This window comes from Hyaloscypha bicolor, assembly GCF_002865645.1.
Source record: "Hyaloscypha bicolor E unplaced genomic scaffold K444scaffold_126, whole genome shotgun sequence".
Lineage (NCBI taxonomy): Eukaryota > Fungi > Ascomycota > Leotiomycetes > Helotiales > Hyaloscyphaceae > Hyaloscypha > Hyaloscypha bicolor.
The window spans coordinates 1,126,265-1,147,387 of record NW_020194628.1 but is presented as its reverse complement, the minus strand read 5'-3'; the positions used below and the strand labels follow the sequence as shown (position 1 = coordinate 1,147,387).

General features: G+C 43.0%; 10 protein-coding genes across 10 annotated transcripts; 6 read left to right on the top strand and 4 right to left on the bottom strand.

The window, feature by feature from the left end:
- Positions 1-183: 183 nt before the first annotated feature.
- On the top strand, positions 184-1,500 carry K444DRAFT_538919 (NAD(P)-binding protein; the record flags this gene model as incomplete). The annotated part of the gene is made up of 8 exons (XM_024875581.1): positions 184-218; positions 271-492; positions 547-728; positions 781-869; positions 987-1,050; positions 1,115-1,171; positions 1,233-1,372; positions 1,423-1,500. 8 exons carry the CDS (start codon positions 184-186, stop codon positions 1,498-1,500), a joined length of 867 nt encoding a protein of 288 aa, XP_024731916.1.
- A 312-nt stretch (positions 1,501-1,812) lies between these two features.
- Positions 1,813-2,825, bottom strand: K444DRAFT_645844 (NAD(P)-binding protein; the record flags this gene model as incomplete). The annotated part of the gene is made up of 4 exons (XM_024885134.1): positions 1,813-2,069; positions 2,145-2,418; positions 2,485-2,732; positions 2,789-2,825. 4 exons carry the CDS (start codon positions 2,823-2,825, stop codon positions 1,813-1,815), a joined length of 816 nt encoding a protein of 271 aa, XP_024731915.1.
- A 774-nt stretch (positions 2,826-3,599) lies between these two features.
- K444DRAFT_617440 (aromatic prenyltransferase) lies at positions 3,600-5,175 on the top strand. Its single transcript, XM_024881126.1, has 2 exons — positions 3,600-4,799; positions 4,891-5,175. Exons 1-2 carry the CDS (start codon positions 3,628-3,630, stop codon positions 5,024-5,026), a joined length of 1,308 nt encoding a protein of 435 aa, XP_024731914.1. The 5' UTR covers positions 3,600-3,627; the 3' UTR covers positions 5,027-5,175.
- A 600-nt stretch (positions 5,176-5,775) lies between these two features.
- Positions 5,776-7,741, top strand: K444DRAFT_538371 (FAD/NAD(P)-binding domain-containing protein; the record flags this gene model as incomplete). Its single annotated transcript, XM_024875531.1, has 5 exons — positions 5,776-5,972; positions 6,114-6,218; positions 6,276-6,547; positions 6,609-6,976; positions 7,070-7,741. The coding sequence occupies 5 exons, from the start codon at positions 5,776-5,778 to the stop codon at positions 7,739-7,741; spliced, it is 1,614 nt and encodes a 537-aa protein (XP_024731913.1).
- Positions 7,742-8,631: 890 nt separating this feature from the next.
- Positions 8,632-9,872, bottom strand: K444DRAFT_617439 (uncharacterized protein). The gene has a single exon (XM_024881125.1). It carries the CDS (start codon positions 9,576-9,578, stop codon positions 8,739-8,741), a length of 840 nt encoding a protein of 279 aa, XP_024731912.1. The 5' UTR covers positions 9,579-9,872; the 3' UTR covers positions 8,632-8,738.
- A 485-nt stretch (positions 9,873-10,357) lies between these two features.
- On the top strand, positions 10,358-11,527 carry K444DRAFT_617438 (uncharacterized protein). Its single transcript, XM_024881124.1, has 4 exons — positions 10,358-10,692; positions 10,745-10,870; positions 10,929-11,210; positions 11,270-11,527. The coding sequence occupies exons 1-4, from the start codon at positions 10,496-10,498 to the stop codon at positions 11,316-11,318; spliced, it is 654 nt and encodes a 217-aa protein (XP_024731911.1). The 5' UTR covers positions 10,358-10,495; the 3' UTR covers positions 11,319-11,527.
- A 387-nt stretch (positions 11,528-11,914) lies between these two features.
- Positions 11,915-13,598, top strand: K444DRAFT_617437 (FAD-binding domain-containing protein). Its single transcript, XM_024881123.1, has one exon. It carries the CDS (start codon positions 12,028-12,030, stop codon positions 13,564-13,566), a length of 1,539 nt encoding a protein of 512 aa, XP_024731910.1. The 5' UTR covers positions 11,915-12,027; the 3' UTR covers positions 13,567-13,598.
- An 88-nt stretch (positions 13,599-13,686) lies between these two features.
- Positions 13,687-14,148, top strand: K444DRAFT_94897 (uncharacterized protein). The gene has a single exon (XM_024888829.1). The coding sequence runs from the start codon at positions 13,806-13,808 to the stop codon at positions 14,046-14,048; it is 243 nt and encodes an 80-aa protein (XP_024731909.1). The 5' UTR covers positions 13,687-13,805; the 3' UTR covers positions 14,049-14,148.
- A 697-nt stretch (positions 14,149-14,845) lies between these two features.
- On the bottom strand, positions 14,846-16,057 carry K444DRAFT_596802 (NAD(P)-binding protein). Its single transcript, XM_024878456.1, has 2 exons — positions 15,126-16,057; positions 14,846-15,068 (listed from the first exon to the last, which is right to left on the bottom strand). Exons 1-2 carry the CDS (start codon positions 16,034-16,036, stop codon positions 14,921-14,923), a joined length of 1,059 nt encoding a protein of 352 aa, XP_024731908.1. The 5' UTR covers positions 16,037-16,057; the 3' UTR covers positions 14,846-14,920.
- Positions 16,058-16,175: 118 nt separating this feature from the next.
- K444DRAFT_568912 (uncharacterized protein) lies at positions 16,176-18,041 on the bottom strand. The gene is made up of 6 exons (XM_024877217.1): positions 17,950-18,041; positions 17,657-17,887; positions 17,513-17,596; positions 17,170-17,456; positions 16,876-17,097; positions 16,176-16,826 (listed from the first exon to the last, which is right to left on the bottom strand). Exons 1-6 carry the CDS (start codon positions 18,002-18,004, stop codon positions 16,284-16,286), a joined length of 1,422 nt encoding a protein of 473 aa, XP_024731907.1. The 5' UTR covers positions 18,005-18,041; the 3' UTR covers positions 16,176-16,283.
- Positions 18,042-21,123: the final 3,082 nt, after the last annotated feature.

Sequence of the window (21,123 nt, the reverse complement as noted above, 5' to 3'; positions counted from 1 at the left end):
CCAGTTGCATCCACATTCCTATTGGATCGGCGATAGTGTGTAGTTGCCTTATGTATACAGTGCATGCAGCTTCGCCGTTCCCCTGCGCACCGATAGCGTTGACCGACCTCACACCATCACCAGTGGACTTAATTACATTCCAAGCTCAGTTCTTCATCTTCAGCACTTCAAAAGATTTTTGCCATGACACAACCAAAAAAGTTTGCACTTGTCACAGGGTCAGTTATTCTTTTGAAAATAAATGTCATTCACCCCCTAATTCAAGTACAGATGTGGTCAAGGTGGCATAGGTGAAGCACTTGTGACAGAATACTCTCGTCGTGGCCTCCACCCCATTGCAACTGTACTTCCGCACGAGTCAAGCGATCATTTATCGAAAGCTGGAATCACCTTCTTTCCCCTTGATGTTACTATTGAGGAGTCCATTACTCAGTTGAAAGCCTCAATTCTTGAATTGACTGGCGGACGTCTGGATATTCTGGTGAACTGCGCGTGAGTCTACCTATGTCATTGAGTCAGTTCGATTTGACTTACTGTGTATTTCAGAGGAATAGCTTATACTATGACTGCAATTGACACAGACGTCGCTGCTGTGCAGCGTATGTTTGATATCAATATGTTTGGTCCCATGCGTATGGTGCGCACTTTTCACCCCATGATCATCGCTGCTCAGGGCACTATCGTGAATATTGGATCGATCGGAGGCATCATCCCATTCATATATGGCTGTGGGTACAGTTCATTTTTCAGGTTTAAAAGCGATGCTGAAATCTTGACAAGCATCATACAACGCAACCAAAGCTGCGCTCGCACACTGGGGAAACACTTTGCGAGTGGAAATGGCACCATTTCAGTCCGTTCTCCTCCCCGTTGATAATCTGAGGCTGCAAGACTAATAGACCGTATCATGATAGTGTTAAAGTCATCACAGTATGTCATGTCCAAGATCCTGACGCAGCGTTACGAGCTAAATCTTTCGCTTTTAGGTCATATCAGGTGAAGTGAGAACGAACATTCTGAAGTCCGACACGCATAGAACACTACCAGAAGGTTTGAACCGCGATTATTACCTCTTGTCCAAAGATTTTGTGTGTTCTGATGCATTTCATGACAGGCTCGTATTATTCCCCTCTTGCCGAGAATTTCAAAAAGCACGTCTTGCGAACACCAGGTAAGTGAAACCCACAAATCGATTCATAAAGCGGTCCTCTGACGGAGCTACTACTATTCAGAGGGTGCTACAGATCGCTTCAAATACGCTTCCAATGTAGTGGCACAAAGCATCAGATCAAACCCTCCTGCGTGGTATTGGTACGGTAGCTTTACAGGCTTGACTCGTTTCCTCGACACATTTGGCTGGCGCACTGTTTGGGTAAGAAAGAATGCTTTCGAGCGGAATGACTGAGCTGATCGTGGACTCAGGACTCCATCATGTGGAAGATGTTTAGCTTACAGACTTTGAAACAAGCTCACGTGAATCAAGCAAAGAAGACCGTCTGAGAGTTTGCAATGTTATTTCATGTTGCGTAACGTTCCACGCATGATGATAGTCAACTCATTACACTCATTTGATCCAGCTTCAACTCATTCATAAGAATTATGGCTCAGTAAAGCTTCATCGTGCTCCGGAAAGGGAAGGGGAATGCTTGGTTTTAGGGCGGCTGTTAAGCGAGCAAAAAAGCGGTTCGCGGTCACCAGAAATTCATAGGAGGCTGCTCTGCACTTGTGAAGGAAGGAAAAATATTTATTGCTTGTGATGGGGAAATAGATTCGCTTCTCAGACTTCGTACAATTCCCGTGAATGTTGACATCCTATCTCAATGCCGTCAAAGTCGTGCCACCGTCGACGATGAGAGCGCACCCGGTCATGTAGCTGGACCTCGGGCTGCATAGGAAGACAACAACATCAGCCACTTCTTCAGGCACCGCAATGCGACCAAGCGGAACAGCTTTGTGGATGAATTCTGCAAGTCCTTCTACCCCTTCTATCGCCCGCCTGACCATGGGAGTGTCAGTCCATGAGGGGCAGACGCAGTTGACCCTGATACCATAAGATGCATTATCGAGAGCTGAAATGATCAATGATGTCAGCTTATGCATAATACACCTTTGTGTATTTTGATTGAAATTAGAGTGAGACTTGCCACTATTCTTCGTCAAACCCAAGGCTGCATGCTTTGATGCTGTGTATGGAAGCACGCCAGGGCTAGCCACCAACGATGTTGCCGAACCGAGATTCACGATCGCACCACGTATCGATCCACGGCTGGCGTTCGATAGGGGTCTTAGCTCTTGCATACGCATGGTTATGGAGGCCTCCCGTGTGACAAGAAAAGTCCCAGTGGAATTGATATCAAGAAAACGCTGAAACTCGGCCAATGAGAGACCAGCGATATCGGTGGCCTCCTGGGCACCAATCTAGGGAGACGAAGTCAGCAAGTGGTAGCTATCACACATCTCAGCTTCGGAGTCGGGACAACTAACGCCAGCGCAATTGACGCAGAAATCGACGCGGCCAAATTCTGAAACCGCTTCCCGAAAGAGGTTGCGGACAGAGTCTTCATTGGTTACGTCTACGAGAACTGCTTTGGCTTGGAAATGCGGGTGTGTTGCAACGGCCTGACACTCAGTAACCGTTTCTGCGGCTGCATCAAGGTTCAGATCTCCTATCATGATACCAGATGCACCCTCCTTAGCCAAGAGTACTGCACTGCTCCTTCCAATTCCGCTGCCTGCACGTTTTAGTAAAGGAGATTTCGGCGTTAAGAAGACAGGGGGGAGGAAATACCTCCGCCGACCACCAAAGCATTTCCCGCAATTTCCATGGTTGTTGTCGTGATTGGTGGACAAGGCGTTCCTGCTGATTTTCAAGATTTAGACAAATACAGGATGATAGTGGCTTAGATGTGCTTGTGAGTTATTGGTGAATTTTTATAATAAACATTGACCGCAAAGCAAGGGATATGCAGGGCAGCGGATCCGATATGCATGTCAGACGCTAACGCGGCTGTCAGGCAAGTGCAGAGAATCCGCAATGGGTTTACCCGCTGTATGCAGGCAGGTGCAGCAAGGATCAAGATAAGCAGGGAATTCTGCAAGACACGCCACATAATGCTAGGCACAGTTTACTTACGATTATCAACCAAGAATACATCAATCACTAGCAAGTTTGGAAGCTATCTGTTCAGCTTAGAAGATCATCTTGCAGAATCACAGTCCGTATTCGTATTTACACAACTTTGAATTAAAGATGCAGTGTAACAAAAGTTTATTGGAAATGGCAACTTTGCAAGCATGTTTGCTCAGCTTCGAAGATCATTTAGCAGAATCTCAGGTCTAGATTCGTAATAACGCCGATCTGCTGTAATGAGGCCCGGACCGGAGCAGGAGAACACTCACAGATTCAACTTGTTGGAATTGCTTGCTTGGAAGTGCGAACTTGGGGAGTTTGGGGAAAGTACCATGAGCTAGCTTGCAGAAATACAAACGATTTGGGTATGTTTGGAGAACCAATCAGAATATGGAATGCTTTGTTCTCGATATTGTGTCCCGTGATCTAACGGCTTCCCATTTATAAGTTCGATAACAAAATGTTGGAAGTGAGATGCAAACCCTTAAAACTCAATCATGACTGCTGTCTCCAACGTTACGCAGTTGCCCTCTTTTGACCAAGTGACTGAAGATGCTCACTCCGAGAACGAGGGTCACGGCTTCTGGTGGAGTGCTGTTGGTCAATCGTTCGCTATACTGTTGAAAACAAATCAGTATAGCGAAGATGATCAACGTTTTTATGTTCGTTGGTTCCAGCAATGGATCACGGCTTCATTAGGACCACGACCTATCAACGGCAAACCTCATTATGGGGCAACTTTTGTCTACGATGGCTCACCCGTGGAGTTCAGCGTCAATTGGAAAGAGAAGAAACCCGAACAAACAGTGCGTTTCACCATCGAGCCATGTTCTTCAAAGGCGGGCACGGCGGCTGATCCACTCAATCAACTCGCGGCGAAGGATCTTTTGCAGTCAATGGCCAGAGTTGTGCCTGGTATCGATCTGATCAGATTCAACCTCTTTCTGTCAGAGACTCACGTGCCGGACGAAGAAGCGGATGAGGTTTTGGCAAAGCTCCCAGCGGGAATTCCACGGGCTCGTGTATTGGTTGCTTTTGACTTGGAAAGAGGTGGAATCGTTGCTAAAGCCTACTTCAATCCCGTTTTGAAGGCGATTGCATCAGGCAAATCTATTTCAACTGTGGTTTTCGACGCAATACGGAAATGTAACGGGCCAGCTGGCTCCTACAATGCTTCCATAGGACTTCTTGACGAGTTCCTGGAGTCATGCGGACCTTCTGAGGTACCACATATCTTCACGGTGTCCAACGATTGTGTTTCCGACACTCCAAACTCGAGAGCCAAAGTCTACACAATCGCTCCGATCACGACTCTTAAGAGTGCCAAGAACGTTTTCAGTCTCGGAGGTAGACTTTCTGGAGCAGCTATCGAGGGAGGTTTGAAAGCAGTGGGTGGCTTTTGGGGATATGTTTTTGGCTTCGACAGTCCTCATACAGATTTTGAGGAGAAGGAGGTCTTGCCTGCGGGGACAAGATGTGTTTTTGTTTTCGAGATGAGACCCGGGAAGGAAAGTGGAAAGGTACCGAACATTGAGGTCAAAATGCACATGCCAGCGTTGTGGCTTGGCAAGACAGATACACAAGTCTGTGACAAACTGTCTTCCTGGTTCAAAAGCCATGGCCATGATCAACTCTCAGGCCGATATCAACAGGACATGAATTTGGTATTGTAAGTTTTCTTTCCAAGATTCCCACGTTCTTCGAGATCCAGGTCAATACGGCTGTACTTTTCACCGAGATAACTGACATATCCGTTACAGTCCAAAACACGATTTCAGCACGCCTGAGAGACTGACTCATACTTGGGTATCGCTCACATACACGGAGAAGACGGGTCTCTACATGACGATGTATTACACCCCAAAGCTGTTTGGCCAATCTTCTCCAATTGCCTAACTTGCAACAACATCACGAACTACGTTGAGATACTCGCGTAATTTGTTGGTTTATTCTCGATTGTTCTCCGTGTAGGGCAATAGCGATATGTTTCACAATTTGCGAGATTAGTTATGAATGATATCCATGGCATTGCTCTACTTGATCGCTCCAAAATGCAGCTTTTACATGTGACGTGCGTCTGGGACATTTGAAGAAGATCATTGAAATTTTACGAACCAAACGAGACTCGTTCTTTTTTGGATGATGTTTTCCATTTCAAAACCCGATCGTGGAGTCCACATTCGAATCAGATTTGGGTGTGGGCTATTCCAATATAAAGCCAACATGTAAGATTAATGGAACAGACACCATTCGTTGACTGAAGGCACCAAAAGAGTCGGCCACCGAATCATCATTAAAATCTCCGACTTAGGCTGTCCTCCTTAAAGATCAGCATTTCAATCCTCCCAATCAGTATTCCACTCACTTTCATCCATGTCTGACCATCTGAGCTAATGCAGCTACCACACTACGTGCTTGTCTTGTCTTCACAGGCCCACGGGTATAGTACCACCGTGAACAGGGGAATCAGTGGCTTTGTAAGATGCCTGGCCTATCGGCGGTAGAAATGTACTGGGTATATAGACGCCACTGCATCGCGGTAGAGAGCTTGTACTTGAGAACGAGAACGAGAAATTTCCCAGCCCATCAGTAAGCTTCTCGACAACACAAAATTTTCAACGCACCAACTTTCTTTTACCTTCACCATGGCAGCACAAAGGATCCCATGTAAGGTCATCATTGTCGGGGGTAGCATTGCTGGTTTGTCACTGGCAAATATGCTCGAGCGATTTGGCATTGAGTTCGTCGTTCTCGAAGCTTACAAGGAAATTGCTCCTCAGGTGGGCGCGAGCATTGCAATATATCCACATTTTGCTCGCATTCTTGATCAGATAGGCTGTTGGTAAGCTCTTCGTCTTTCAAGGTAGTCGGTACGAATCCGCTGACTTGCATGACAGTGAGTTAAAACGGCGTGGAAATCCATGCTTCTATTTCTTGACTGCAACGACCAGTGTATACTAATTCATTTTGGCGAAGGGGATAGGGTTCGAAATCTGGTAGACAAGACCGTTAACCATGGCTTTTATCGCAATGAAGAAGGAGAGTGTATTTTCGACTTCCGCGGCTTGGCAGATGGCCTGGAAAGAAGGTATATTTAAACCCTGTGTATTTGATACATCTGCAAATCCTTAACTTAAAAACACAGACATGGTTATCCAGTGATTTTCATCGAGCGTCAGATGCTTCTGAAAGCACTATACGAGAACCTTCAGAGCAAGGAGAAAGTCTTCCTGGAGAAGAGATTTGTGCAGATGGAACATAAGGAAGATGGAGTTCGAGTCACTATGCAGGATGGCTCTAGCTACGAGGGAGACATCCTCATTGGAGCTGATGGTATGCATAGCTCTGTACGAAAGAGTATGCATAAATTTGGAAAGAGTGTGTCTCCGAAAAGTTTCGATCACGACGAGTATTCCAGTAAGTGAACCAGAGTCTTGCCATCAGCTGGAGACAAGCTGATTTGTTTATCCAATTCAAGAGGTGCCTTGCACGTATAAATGCATCTTTGGCATGTCATATCCGACTAAAGGAATCGAAGGAGGGACCAACCACATCGTTATGGGTGAAGGACACAGCTATCTGATTCTGACAGGCCCTGGAAAAACTTATTGGTTTTTGCAGGTCAAAAACAGTGAGACGACATACGGAAAGGGAGTTCCAAACTACACGGTCGAAGATGAACGACGCCTTGCAGAGTCGCATTTTGAGGATCGACTCAATGAATACGACACATTCGGAGATCTCTACCGAAATAAAATCATCTCCAGACTTACTCCGTTGCATGAATATCAGTGGAAACGATGGTACTTTGGCCGAGTCATGACTATTGGGGATGCCAGTCACAAGGTCAGTCCATAGGGGCGCCACAACTTGAGTTTCGAATTTAGGGGCGGGCTGTCCCAACCTTTTGTCAGTTTAACTAACGAGATTCTTCTATAGCTCCATCCTATTAGCGGAAATGGTGGCGCTGCAGCCATTGAGGATGCTGCAGTCCTTGTGAATGCACTGTTAAGCAAGCTCGGACAATCACCAGGACATCTCTCGACAAATGATTTTCAGGATATATTTTCCAAGGCACAGCACGATCAAGAAAACCGCACAGCACACCTTATTGACCATGCTACCAAAATGCAAGACTTCGATGCAATGGAGAGTATATTCGCACCACTCATTGTCAGATTTGTCATTCCAAATCTCACAGATGATGCAGCTTTGGCAATAGTTGGTGCAAACACTGTTCAAGGGCAAAGAATCAAATATCTACCAGTGCCAAAACGAGATCGATATGTGCCTTACGAGGACGAATTGCCAGTAAAGCCTCTGAACATCTATCACATTGACAAGTTGTTCTCCATGAATCTTCATGCATTACTCTTCTACCTAGCATATAGCTCTTCTAGCTTTAGTCAGCATTTGACCAGGTCTTTGAGTGTCATGATCCTAGACCCTTATCTGAATATCATCGCTGAATACTTCGTCCCAACCATTAGAGAATCTGGGGACCACCACGAAAACTCCTCATATTCTACTTTATCGTCTATTCTACTTATCCTTATGTGGAATATAGAAGGGCATCGCCGTGGAAACATGGCTTCATTGGGATCATGGTAGGTTCAGCCATCTTCACATTCATTCCTCAACGAAGTATTGATCCAAGAACTTTTAGGACGGCCACCGTACCTCTCGTTGCTGCATTAGCATTTGCGGATCCAGCGACTGTTGTGGCCCTCTACTTTCTTCTTGCGGTATGCAATTCCTGTAGACCTGCGTACTCCTCGGTAGCTGGAAGGCCAGTGGCAATTATGGCTGTTAAAGCCTCAATAGTAACGAGTTATGTCGTTTCCGCGGGACTTTTAACTCTGAAATTGAGCCCTCCAGAGTTCCGCAGGATCATCCAGAGTTACTCTGTCGGCCTTGGACCATACATACCACTTCTCATCTCTGCTCTTGTGCAGCTCCTCACATACATCATTCCACAAAAACCTGAGAGTACAGACAAACAGCCCGGGCTCGGAAAGGAACATCTGCGAATATACTCCAACGAAGACTATACACCATTGTTGGTTCTGTACAGAATCGTATTTGTTCTTGGTTTGGTCACACACATATCTGAGCTGGCCTCATTCCACAATCGCCACCTGGTGACCATTAACATGGTTGCTTATTGCTTGCAGAGCGCCTTGGAAATGCGTAACTTAGGCTACACAACAAATTTGAAAGCTATCAGCGCAATGATCGTAATCTTATTGGGGACGACAGCTTTTGGTCCAATTGCGGTCTATGCTTTGACCTGGCACTGGCGAGAATCTGTAATCTACAGATTGAGCAACGGCGTCTCATAAGTAAGGTGTACGGGAAGGGTCTATTAGCGCTCTGCTTCTGAGAGCATTCCCAGAGCAGGAGAGTATCGAGAGTATGTGTTTGTTATAAAAGTTGAAATGGGCATTATGTTGAAACGGGGATTATCTGGAACGAGTGGACATTCACTTTGGTAGACAAACAATTCATTGTGGTTATATGAAGGTGCATTTCAGAAATCCATAGTGTCTACGTTTCAAGTCACAGGAGCACACCCATTCTGGAAAGTGTGAGAAGGACCACCAGTATCTTATTTCGAGACTATCTTCTCATTGCTACCCCAATCTGCAATACTCCAAGCCCGAGAAATCTTGCCATCCACAATCTGGTACGTGAGGTGCTCCGCAAATTTCCCTTGGGTTCCCGTCGACTCAACCCCAGCCAGAGACGAAGGCACGGTACCGGTAGCTTCGAGTCGTACTGCCACTCGTTGTGTCTTCTCATCCGCAATGATGGTGTGAAGATCGACGAAAAGGTCTGGAATCGCCGTTAGAACGCCTTGCATGTTTTGGCGGTAGATGTCAAGCGTCAAAGGTGTTCCTTTGTAGGTAACCTGTGGCTGAACAAATTTATCCCAGTCCGTTGCTAAGGTCCGCTCGTTGATACAGGCCAGATATGATCTGTAGAGTTCTTCGAGTTGACTTGTTGACTGCAACTTCCCCAAACTTTGGGTCCCAAGACTAGGACCGACAAGATCTGGTATGTACTCGGCTTCTGTGTTTGTCAATTGGCGATGAATCGCCTCCTGATCGGCCAGACTGATTGTCTTGGACAGCTTCCCATCGACAAACCAGTTTAGGTGTTTCTCAACGACAAGCATGGCTTTATCTGGAGGGCCCAATCCAAAAATCTGTTTCGAGGGCTTCCACTTCTTGAGAATAGTGGAGGCCAGCTTTTGGGAGCCCTCGTCGACCGTGATGGCATCTACTTCGATCTCAATTTCACCATTCTCCTGCATATACGAAGCAAAACTCTCGGGAGTGTACTGCTGCCCGTTCAAGTCGTATTGGGGAGGTAAGAATGATCCGATGTCACCCTTCTCGTTGATACACTTGATAAAAGCTCCGTATGTGCCCTCCATGCCTTCCATTGTTGCTGCTAATGTCAAATGGCGGTGTCTTCTTGGGGATGTGCGTTCTTGCGAAAGGTGAGCCAAAATAATAGGCCTAAGTTCGAACTACTCCACGCAAATGAATTTGGAAGTCGCACTTCACGCATCAAAAAACCTTTCTGTGTATCTGATGTTCTCCAATGGAATTGCATAACCAAAATATTTGACCCTTTTGTGGAGGCCTGCATCTAAGCGAACCTCTGAGCTTGCCCCGCTTTTCTCCCCCACTATCAGAACAGCATGCATGCGGAGTGGCCAAATATTCAATTGTTTGAGCAGTGAAATCCACAATCTTCGTCAAAGAGCTCACCGGATAGAACATAATGCCCCAGTGCATTCGCCATCTCACGCTGACCGGAGCTACGACGGCAGCTGCACGACTATTACGACTACTGTGTGGACGAGGTCATGATCGTCAGGGTTGATATCTTGCAGGGGCTCTCATATATCCTTATCATTGTTCTTGCCATTTTCTTGCGTTGACCGTGCCGGTGCATGTGCATCGGTGGTACTGCAGGACCTTTGCATTTCGTGCAACGGTAAGGTAACATCTCGCATGTGGTTTCCCTATGTGGAGCTTCCGGTCAGCTATGCATATGCACTTGGTGAAATAATTTAGCGGCACAGACAGGCCAATAGTGTGTTTCTGCCCGGAAATTGAAAGTGAGGCGTTTTTGCTGAGAAGAAGTTTTGAAAGTATAATGATCCCTGCAGTGGCGTGTTCAATCATCAGACAATTTACTGTTGTGTGAATTCTTTGCGGAAGAAATTTCTGTCCTGCCAAGCGTCTAGCTCAGGTTGAGCAGAATCTCTAATTCTGTGGTCTTTGTTGAGAGCTAATAATACACAGAAGCAAATTTCAATTCTCATCTCATATCTATTTGTTTAACTCCAGAATGGTATGGGCGTGGCAACTTTGGCTCTCACCGCGGCCATTACATCGTACCAAGGTTACGTCTCAAACAAGCTTCACCACAGCTAATAATGCTGCCCATTATCAATTCCTCACTGAAAATGACGGTCTTTGGGGTGTCAGAGAGACACATAACATAGAAAATCCGACTGTCGCAGCTGGATTGTCTGGCCCTCCATTGTAAGAGCAATGAAGATGATCATCGTGTCACAGGAAAGCTGACAAGATGTAGACATATCCATCTTCAGCAAGATGAATATTTTCAGGTTGAGCAGGGAGTTCTAGGGGCAATCACGGATGGAAAAGAGCATGCTATCACCAAGGATGATGGTATACTGAAGATTCCAGCTGGCACCAGGTAATTTTATAGACCTGAAAACCGAGATGCTTGAGTTGAACTAAGTACTTTTTCTCAGACATCGATTCTGGTGCCATAAGTCGGCAACAGAGTCACTGGTATTTCATGGCTGGATAGATCCCCAAGACTTGGATTACCAACTAGACAAAAACGCTCTGCGTAACATTCAAGGTTATTTCGCCGATTGCGAAAGATCGAATCTAAAACCATCAGTCTTTCAGCTCGTATCGTTTGCGTACTATTCGGGGACCGTCTTGACTCCGCCTTTTTGGGTTCCTACTTGGTTTCTCGTTTCTGTTCATCACATTGTTGCACGATGGATAGCCGAAGGATTGCTCGGGTATGTAATACACTCATACTTCCACTTTAACATGTTTGGGCTGATACATTCTATGCAAGGTATCAACCTTGGTATCCTGAGTATACCGTAAAAGCTGGAAGCGAATGAAGAGTCTGATAGGTTCAGAAAAGCGGCTGTAGATAATTTTTTCTGAAAAAAGCTTTGAGTTGATGGAATCGCGGGAGAAAAGATGTTTAAAGCTTCAAGATATTTGTGTGACTTTTTCCAAGTATTATGCCATTTAGTCAGCTGAGAAGCCGGCTATGACGTTTTTATGAATTAATCGCTCGACCCAGTCTGCACAACTATGACCAGGATTGACTATGAAGTGAAGCTTCTCTCGTCAGCGTTGCTTTCTATAAATTCAGAGCTGGTATTGACTTGTAAGAGCAACTTTATTCGGATGTAACTTTGGATAGAATCTTGATCGAGAGAGTAAGTAAATAAAGTCTAAATCTGAGTTCCACCACTATTTTCTTCTTGCACCATTGATTTCACAGCAATTTTTCTGAAAACAAGCTTACAAAAACATCTACAATTATCACGAATATTCTTCGGTTTAATAAATCACCTATGTAAGAAAGACGGGAGCAAGGTTAGTGCCTCAGGCCATGACGGCACAGTAGTCCGCAGCATAATTTATAAAGGTCCTCTGCGCGTGCTGCTTTTTCTTCTTCCTTTTCTTCTTCATTCTGCTAGAGATTCAGCACTTTCAAAACATGCAAAACGGGCTCGCCCTGCACACTTCGCCATCTCATCAAGCAACCTTGCATCTTCTGATCTTGTCATAAATATTTGCCAGAAGCACTTCATGAAAATGCAAACTCTCATCTTTTCAGCCGCATTACTTTTCTTCTCGGCAGTTTCTACTTCTATCGATCCCTTGACTTATCAAGAGAACGGAACTTCTGTTGATGTCAGGCATATACTTACTGGTGATGATGTCCATTGGTCAACGGGTACTGTGGTCGCATTTCCAAACTCCACCGCATTCACCAATGCTACGGAGAGAAGAGTAGCCTGGGAAGCACCCAGCTTCGCAGCTGTCATTACACCCGTTGTTGAGGAAGATGTAGCCAAAGCTGTGAAGCTCGCTGTGCAGCATAACATTCCTTTTCTCGCAACTGGTGGGCGTCATGGATCTGGTGTTGGTTATGGCAAGGTGCATGGGGGACTAGCCATTGACCTTTCTCATTTCAATTATTTTGAGGTCCACACGAACTCTAGTATCGTGACCATTGGGGGTTCCGCCACGTTTGGCGAGTTCCAGCATGAATTGTACGCTGCTGGACTGATGCTCCCATCCGGTTCATGTTCCTGTCCAGGTTATGTGGGATTGGGTGTTGGGGGTGGCATTGGACGCCGTATGGGGTCTCTGGGATTGGTATCAGACCGTATCTTATCGGCAAGAGTCGTTACTGCCACGGGTCATATTCTCGATGTCTCAAATGAGAAGCATGCCGACTTGTTCTGGGGTATACGTGGAGCTGGAGCAAATCTTGGAGTCATCATTTCGGCCACTTTCCAGGCAGCAAAAGCTTCTGATTATGCAGGAGATGGTCACGCGTTGACAATTGACTTGTACTTCGATGCTAAGAGTACAACGGCCTACTTTGAGCACCTGGGAAACATAGCTGGAAGCCTTCCTTCCAACGTTGGTGGGCTACATCTTACGATGTACAATGCCACGGTGAACGATGCCGAGCTTTTCGTCAACTGGGTATGGTATGGACCAGAAGCAGAAGGTCATGCCTTTATTTCCCAGTTCCTGTCTTTTGGACCTTATCTCGTCAAGAACTACGAGTATATTACATGGGACCATGTCATAGCCGTCGCGGGAGACGGAGTAGGACAATCTGGACTCTGTATCAAAGAAGTGTACGCAAATTCCTATGCTTCGAATCTTAAAGAATTCGCCACCTCGACGTTCATCGACACTTTTGCCAAGCTTGCTCAGTTCTACGCCGAATATCCAGAAGGCAGGGGTTCGTCGTCAAATCTGGAATTATTCTCCAACCAGGCTGTTGCTGCTCTGGACAAAGACTTTGACGCATACCCGTGGAGAGACACAAAGGGCTTCTTTACTGTATCAGCCTACTTTGATACTACGGCACAGTCAAATCAAACTCTGTTGGACATAGGGGATACCTTTTGTCGAGATTTAAGAGATAGCTGGTCCGAGACTGGAGGCTATGCTGAACAAGGAGGGGCAATCTATGTCAACTATGCACGCGGTGATGAGCCCATTGAGAGTGTTTGGGGAGATAGCCTTCCTCGGCTTGCTGCTTTGAAAAAGCAGTGGGATCCAAAAAATGTTTTTGCATACAATAATCCTTTGCCAACTAGCTATCCATAGATTTCAAAAGTAGTGGAGTATGAAGACAACAGTCAATACCTTGGTTTAGAGATGTGAATTGTATGTGAAATAAAAAGACAACTTCTTGAGCTACAGAATTTTACCATTCTCGAGAGTATAGTACATATGGACATTCTGTCCGTGAAAGTTTGACTTCACGGATTTGAACCCCTTCATCCACTTTCAACAAGAGACACAGTCCAAGCACGAAAGCAACGAAAAGATGTTCGAACCAGCGCATGAGTTTCACTGATCGAGACCTACTCACGTGTTTTCTGAAGGCCTGCGGCTCCCTTGCTCTCTCCCTCGTGCTTGCTCATTGCCTTGTTTTTCGCACCACAGAGCCTCTTCTCCTCAACTCAGAGGTCACCATCATGCGAGAAAATAACAGCATACACGTGACTTCGTCCAGAATACCATGTTTCCCACTTGATAGAAAATCGTGCCCGCCTTCTGGCACAAAGCCTCAAGTTTCCGAATAGCCTCACTCCACTATGCTAAGCCTAACTTTGAGCCGACTGCACAACATCAATTTCCAACAGAAACAAGCAAGTAAGAAAAAACTGCCTCGGATCGGGTTGCACCCATGTTCAGCCCAAGTGGCGCAGCAATGATGCCAATGATGATGTGCTTTGATGGGGTCACTTTTGCAAGCACGCTAATGCACATGCACATGCACTTGCACTTGCAAGCATCTTGGAGCTCTTTCCCCGAGTTGTGGAATTCATCTTACCTGCATGATGCGGGGACCTTCCCGCATTCTTACTCTTTGTGGATTATAGTAGCGGCGTGGCACAGTCTTCAGCTCGTCGTCATTGCCGCGATTTTGCAGATCGATATGCAGGCATCCCAATATAACCAGCTTACCTGGAAAAGCCAAGAATGTCAACTTGCATCGAGGTGATAGGTGTGTGGAATCCGTGCCACATATGTGCTCTGTTCTCGTATGCACCGCATTCGCATACATTCTCGATATTGAGCGTGCATGAACGTTCATTCCCGGCCGTACTTCCGCCTTTCCAAAAAAGATGAGATAGCTTGGGCTTGCAGCTGTCAGTGACCCATGCATGCGCCATAGCCGTTGCAGGAACAGCACTCTGTGATGCAAGCCTGGTCAAGATAAGATGGAATTCCGGGTTCTAAGAAGTGAGATAGCGTATGGTGCGCCTTGTCTCACACTAGGTCGATGTGTTCTTGCAGCCTCGCTTGCATTAATATATGTATGGCGCAGGTAAGATTATTTACTTGTTTGGGATCGTTATTGAGCCAATCTCTGAGTGGATTTTGTTGTTCTCTGAAACATGTGAATTTAGAGGCATTTACATGCGTTTGCTGACTGCCTAAAATATACCTGCTACATAGATTTCTGTGTCATGTCTGTTCCTAGGCGCTTATTTTGAAGAATATCTCGTAAACCAGCAAATGATAATGCAGTGAGTGTCTCCTCATACAATCGCTTCCTGATGATCTCACCCTCTTTGCTGTAAACGAGGGGCGGTAACCTATAAAATTTTATGTCAACATCTAAACAAAATGAAGGGAGTTGATTGGATACATACGGCTGAATCTTGGCATCTTCGACATACTGTCCATGGACCTCCTCTTGCAGGACTGCAGCAGCATGCACAATGGTGCGAGCACCCACAGAACATGAACGACCAATCAAACCCGTCATGATCTGATATGCAAAGTACAATGTTCCCTGAGCCTGCCTTCCCAGATTCGACCCACGACAGAATCCAGGGTTTGTGCAGGTGACGATAACTTCAGTCGGAGAAATATGTCGAACGAGCTCGGTCAGGAACAACTGTCCAAGAAGTTTAGAAGTTCCGTAACGCTCTGACATGTTCCAGCTCGCAGCAGGCTTCTGGAAAACAGGTAGAAGGGGATCTGATTTTCGTTCCTCGAATTTTGACCATGCTGCAACGTCGGATGTGACGAGGATGATGCGTCCTGGTCCTGGTCCAATACTTTTGATCTTGATTACTGGTAGAAGAAGAATTGTGAGGAGAATGTTGGATAGATAGTTGATTTGTATATCCTCTTCGTAGCCGGTTGAACTGAAGGCCTCGTGAACGTTGTAAACTCCAGCATTGAGAACAGCTATATCAAGGGATTCCAAATTCCGAGCGCGACTTACGAATTCGATGATGGAATCGTAGGACGAGAGGTCCAGTTTCCAAACCGTAATACTGCCAGGTAAAAGAGTTCGACCTTCAGAAAGTTGGAGACATGCTTCGGAGCCCTTTGATTCATCGCGTACAGCCAGTATAACTTTGGCCCCTAGATCTATAAGCTGGCGCGCTGTCTCGAGACCTAGTCCACTGTTGGATCCTGTAATTATGGCTGTCTTCCCTGTCAAGTCCGCAGTTTGACGTGAAACTGGTGGAGGACGAACAAAAAACTGACGGTAGAGGAAGTGAAGGGTGCCTGCTCTGGTCTCAGGGCTAATGTTGAAAGTGTGAGCCATATTGACGGAGACTTGGTGGTGTAGAAAGGTAGTGTGTAAGGATAACAGAAAAGGAGAAAAATTTACCGCGATCTCTACTTGGGTCTATGCACGTCAACATCGCACTGCCTACACGAGCCTATCAGAGACACATAACTATTCCTCATGTGGTCTCGCATAGATGTAACGTAGCTGTCTAAATTTGTATAATCTGATGAGACAAACTTCTACCCCAAACTTCATAACGCCCTTTCCCAGGAAACTTCATCTACGCAAAGCAGGGTGGCTCCGTGTAGCGACTCATGGCAGCACGCAAACCATTCCAGTAACTAATCTCCCCATTTGGACCATCAACAAGGTCATTCTGTGCCCATATACCCTCAAGTATCGCCTTGACATGCTTGAAAGACCGCGAGCCGATCTTGCCTTCTGTCCTCGAAATCAGGTCGAGGATACCACCTCGTTGACAGTCTGTCCGAGCTTCGCAGCCCAAGATGAAAACAGGAAATTGTAGCTCACAAGAATCCAGACGCGAAAGAACATTGAAACCATTGAGTACCAGTGCGTCTTTTTTCTGCTGGTCGTCAATAAAGGGACTCGATAGTCGATAGAGGTAGATAGACGTCGCAATGACAAATGCTTCATCTGCTGTGTCTTCTGTGATGATTTTTCGAATTCTCCAGTGAAGAATCTTCAGGTATTCTTTATAGTCGTCAGATATCGGGATGGAAGTAATGTCCCTTGGCACAGAATCGTATACTTGGGATAATAACTCAAGAATTGGCTCGGTTGAAGGCGCGACATAGTTGACCTAGGAGATTCTTAGAACACTGCACGTTTTAGAGGCTTCGGGGACTTACTTCGTAAGAGATTTTCGGCGGAGTCAAGGGAACCTCGGGGTCTTTTACCCAGTGCCGGAGCGTGAAGCGAGTCATAATGTCATTGTAGCAGACCCAGTCTCGTAGGCATTCGATGTCTTCCCTACCCTCAATAATCTGCTTTAGATTGACCGTCTTGATGACTTCCTTCACACCGCATATATAATTTGTCCAATCGCCCGAAGTGCTCGTGGAGGTTTGTATCTGGTGTTCATTTAGTATTTCGGAGTTGGTCGAAGAAGGTAGGGTTGAGAGAAAATGTGAGAGTTTTGTTACCTCGAATGAATACAGTAACATGCCGGCTGCAACATGTTGAACAATTTTTTCAGTATCAAACTCTACACCTTCGGAAGCAGCTGCCAAAGCTTTTAGAGCAGAAATCTTCAGCTCCACTGCTTGCTCTTGGAGACCGTGGCGGTGGAGGGACGAAAAAGCAAGCAGGGCCCTTAGAAGCGCGGTAGCAGAAAGCGAATCACTCGATAAGCACATGCGGAGGAGGAAACTGCTAAGTTCAGAAGGACGACGCCGAAAGGTGGCAAGTGCCTGGGCGGCGGAGCAATGAACTGAGTTCGGACGTTGTCAGGTTTACCATTTCACTGGGTTCACTCGAGTATCTTACAGTGCTGGATCAGATCCCTGTCTGAAATCTCAAGCTTCTGGGGGTTCCAGGGGAGACACAGACCAAGGTCTGGTGGTGAAATTGCTAAGACATGTTAACTTAGCCGCTGTTGTTGCAGTCAGTTCAAAAGGGAAAATCGTGTACCGGTCACACGATAATGCATCTCAATATCCCAAGGGAACATGTGGACAAAACGGGACTCGGATATGAGTATGCAGCCGGCTGCGGCCTTGTTCTTGGGAGACTTTCCGACAATGGAACGACGGTTGTCATTTGCATTCGGCCAACGAAGCCGAAGGCCAGTATGCCGACATTTCTTTGAATGCCGTATATCTATGCAGCTCGGTGCCTCGCTATGCCGCCCAAATCTTTCGTCTGAGAGTGATCTTGATTAGATGCCTTCCTTGTGGTAAGTCAGATGATTTAGGGTCTCCTACATGCGCCCACGGATGACAACACCACTGCACGACTTTGAATAGAGGTCTGCTCCATTTGACGTGATCTACCGTCGACTAGATATTGGACGAAGGTGAAGATAATATTGTTCCATTGTGGTGGCCTACGCGCTCTCCACGTTTATACGAGCCACGCATAAGCGCTAAGCCCAATACGGTTAGGCTCTAGAAGTGTTCACTGGCCAACCGCCCAAACTACTCAACCGCCCAAAATCGCTACCTTCAAAAAATCATAATTCAATACCCACATAATATTTTGCTACTAAATCAATTATTTTCTGAAGCTTTTTTAGCCCCTCAATATGCCTGTAAAGAAAAATCACTATGCCGAATTTCCTGACGATCCCAACGAGCTCTCTGAGAGCGTATAATTACAGATAGCCCATGACAATTATCTCGAGTATAATACTAGCAAGAAAACTAAATCTATTCGAAAATATACGAGAGAGTATAGAATTATATATGAAATCCTTCGAGATTAAATTAATAGAGCAAAACCAAAGAAATAAGATATAGTAGTAAAATAGCGGTTATTAGGGAAGCAAGAGATAGTTATTTAGTATTATATTCGAAAATTGGAAGTATAGGGCTAGCCCCTAATAGTTTATTAGATTCAAAAAATAGTAATTAAGTTACTAAAGATATAAGAAGAAGATCTAAAAAAGAACTTTCTTAGAACGAATTAGTATTAAGGTTTCCTAAACTACTATTCTAATCTTAAATCTCGAATTATACTATCCCTTAATAAAGATCGAATTATTATAGAGGATCTAGAGCAAATTATAAGGTATTTTGAACTTTTTTATATAAAGAAAGTATAATATAATATATATAATAATAATATTTATAATATAAATAAGAAAGAGATAATAATAGAAATACTAGCTAAAGTACGGGTTATTTACTTTAGGAAAACCAAAGCTCCTAAGATTATATAATAAGGCAGTCGAGAATAGGTTTTATTAATTAAGTATATATCTTTAGATAAATAAGTTCTTAGTCTATATATTATTTTTAAAGCTAAGGTTCTTTTTAAGAATTAGATTAAGGTATTACTTACCGGATATATTTATATCTCTAAAAAGAATTAGATAAATAATAAGCTTTATATTAAGTAATTTAAAGAGGTATTTGAACTAGAGATATTAAAATTAAAAAAGAAAAAGTATAGAATACTTCTTTTTAATAGCTATAGTTCTTATATAATACCAGAAGTAGTAAGGTTTTATAAAGAAAAGAAAATAATTTTCTTTTATTTTCTAGCCTATTTAACCTATATTCTTTAACTATATAATATAAGAGTTTTTGGGCCCCTAATATACTTATATTATATATATCTTACAGAAAAGACTTATTAGGGTATAGGATATTTTATTAATAAGCTCAAATTCCTAGAAATATTATAATTAGTATAAATAGATATTCTTAATTACTATAATATTATTTTCTTTTAGAGAAAGTATAGCCTTTTTCTATTTAATCCCGAAATTATTATTAGTATACTACTTATAATAATTTTATAAAAAGAAGAAAATATATAAAAGGCTCTTATATTTCTTTCTTTTCCTATTTCTTATTCTCTTACTTTATCTAGTTAACTAACTATATCTAGTAATCTAGCTTCTTTAATTATTATAACTCTAGAGAATATTACTAATATTAAAGCTATTCTTAAAGTTAATAAAGAAATTAATAGTAAGCTTAATAGAGTTCTTACTTATTAGTTAATAATTTAAGCCTCCCAAATTAATATATAAAGGCATTTCTAAGATCTTTAGCTTATAGTCTAAAAGCTTATAAATTTAGCTACTATAGTAATTACTAAGACTACTTTCTCTTAAATAATTAATAAAAAGCTAATTAATATAGCTAATAAGTATAAGAACCGGAAAAAGATATTAAAAAAGAATAAAGATAAAATTATAGATATAAGAGTAATAAATATTAAATTAATAAAAAAGATACTTGAAGTAAAGATAATTAAGAAAAAGGAAATAGAAAAGAAGCTTATAAAAAAGAAGAAACTAAAGGCTTTATATAAATTATAAAAGGCGCTTTATAATTATATCTTTAATAATTTTCGAAAATAGGGCCCTGATTTACTTTAAGAAATTAATAATTTTAATACTCTTATAATTCGATTATTAAAGCTACTAAATATTACGCTTTACTGCTTTACTAGTAAATTTAGCGTCACGTGATCACGCAATGACACATGCGGCTGGGGCTAGTATTTAGAATACCAAAGCTCCTATATATACGAGCTTCCTTCCTTAGTTTAGAATTCTCGGATTAAGAGCCACTCTACTTTGCTTTCCAAGCCCAGAGCCCGGTTTCGTGATACTAAAACTATTAAAAGCTTTAAGAATACCAAAAGCTAGTAAGACAAAAGCTTTTCTTAAAAGCCCTCTAATTATATATATATTTCCAGAAATCGATTTTCCCAATATCCTTTAACTACTAATAAAGCTTTAATTAACTATACTTCTCTCTTTTACCCAATTAACTATTCCCTCACCTTTAAAATAATAATTTCCCAAAAAGACTATAAGGCAGAGAATAAAAAGAATAAAGAAGCTAGTTAATAAGATAATTGAGCCTCTAGAAATTATTACTACTAAAGAAAGAAAGAGTAAAAGAAGACTATTTTATAATAAGGTTCTTATAAAGGCTCTGGCTAATTAGAAAAAGATATAAGATTTACTATATAATAGCGAATTTAATTAATATTTGAGCTTTTATAATTGAAAAATCGAATAGTACCTAAATTATAATTAAATATTTAAGTAATATGAGCGATTCTTTATTCCAAGAATTAGGTACTTAAATTTAGGCTTATTACCCTACTAAATACAAGTTACTAATTCTTACCCCAAATTTTTTTTAATAAGAAATATTATTATAATAATGCAAAAAACTTTCTAATATACTCTCTTATATTAAGCTATATATTACTAAAGAATTTAGAATATTATATAAGATATTTAATTAATTATATAGAAATTAGTAAGGGATAGAGATAGTAGGGTAAAAATTAGTAGAAAAATGCCAAAAATGCTACTAAATTAATAATTTTAGTAATACTATATAATTTTAAAGTAATATATAGCTATTAGGGGATTGAGAATACTATAAAGTATTAGTATTTAATAGGGA

Bases quoted from the DNA above. Each gene is read 5' to 3' on its own strand.
- K444DRAFT_617440 (XM_024881126.1), top strand. From the start codon at position 3,628: ATGACTGCTGTCTCCAACGTTACGCAGTTGCCCTCTTTTGACCAAGTG. The intron at 4,800-4,890 runs GTAAGTTTTCTT...TATCCGTTACAG, and splicing joins CAGGACATGAATTTGGTATT to TCCAAAACACGATTTCAGCA.
- K444DRAFT_617439 (XM_024881125.1), bottom strand. From the start codon at position 9,578: ATGGAAGGCATGGAGGGCACATACGGAGCTTTTATCAAGTGTATCAAC.
- K444DRAFT_617438 (XM_024881124.1), top strand. From the start codon at position 10,496: ATGGTATGGGCGTGGCAACTTTGGCTCTCACCGCGGCCATTACATCGT. The intron at 10,871-10,928 runs GTAATTTTATAG...ACTTTTTCTCAG, and splicing joins AAGATTCCAGCTGGCACCAG to ACATCGATTCTGGTGCCATA. The intron at 11,211-11,269 runs GTATGTAATACA...ATTCTATGCAAG, and splicing joins ATAGCCGAAGGATTGCTCGG to GTATCAACCTTGGTATCCTG.
- K444DRAFT_617437 (XM_024881123.1), top strand. From the start codon at position 12,028: ATGCAAACTCTCATCTTTTCAGCCGCATTACTTTTCTTCTCGGCAGTT.
- K444DRAFT_94897 (XM_024888829.1), top strand. From the start codon at position 13,806: ATGAGTTTCACTGATCGAGACCTACTCACGTGTTTTCTGAAGGCCTGC.
- K444DRAFT_596802 (XM_024878456.1), bottom strand. From the start codon at position 16,036: ATGGCTCACACTTTCAACATTAGCCCTGAGACCAGAGCAGGCACCCTT. The intron at 15,069-15,125 runs GTATGTATCCAA...AAAATTTTATAG, and splicing joins GAAGATGCCAAGATTCAGCC to GTTACCGCCCCTCGTTTACA.
- K444DRAFT_568912 (XM_024877217.1), bottom strand. From the start codon at position 18,004: ATGGAGCAGACCTCTATTCAAAGTCGTGCAGTGGTGTTGTCATCCGTG. The intron at 17,888-17,949 runs GTAGGAGACCCT...GATCACTCTCAG, and splicing joins GTTGTCATCCGTGGGCGCAT to ACGAAAGATTTGGGCGGCAT. The intron at 17,098-17,169 runs GTAACAAAACTC...AATGAACACCAG, and splicing joins TGTTACTGTATTCATTCGAG to ATACAAACCTCCACGAGCAC.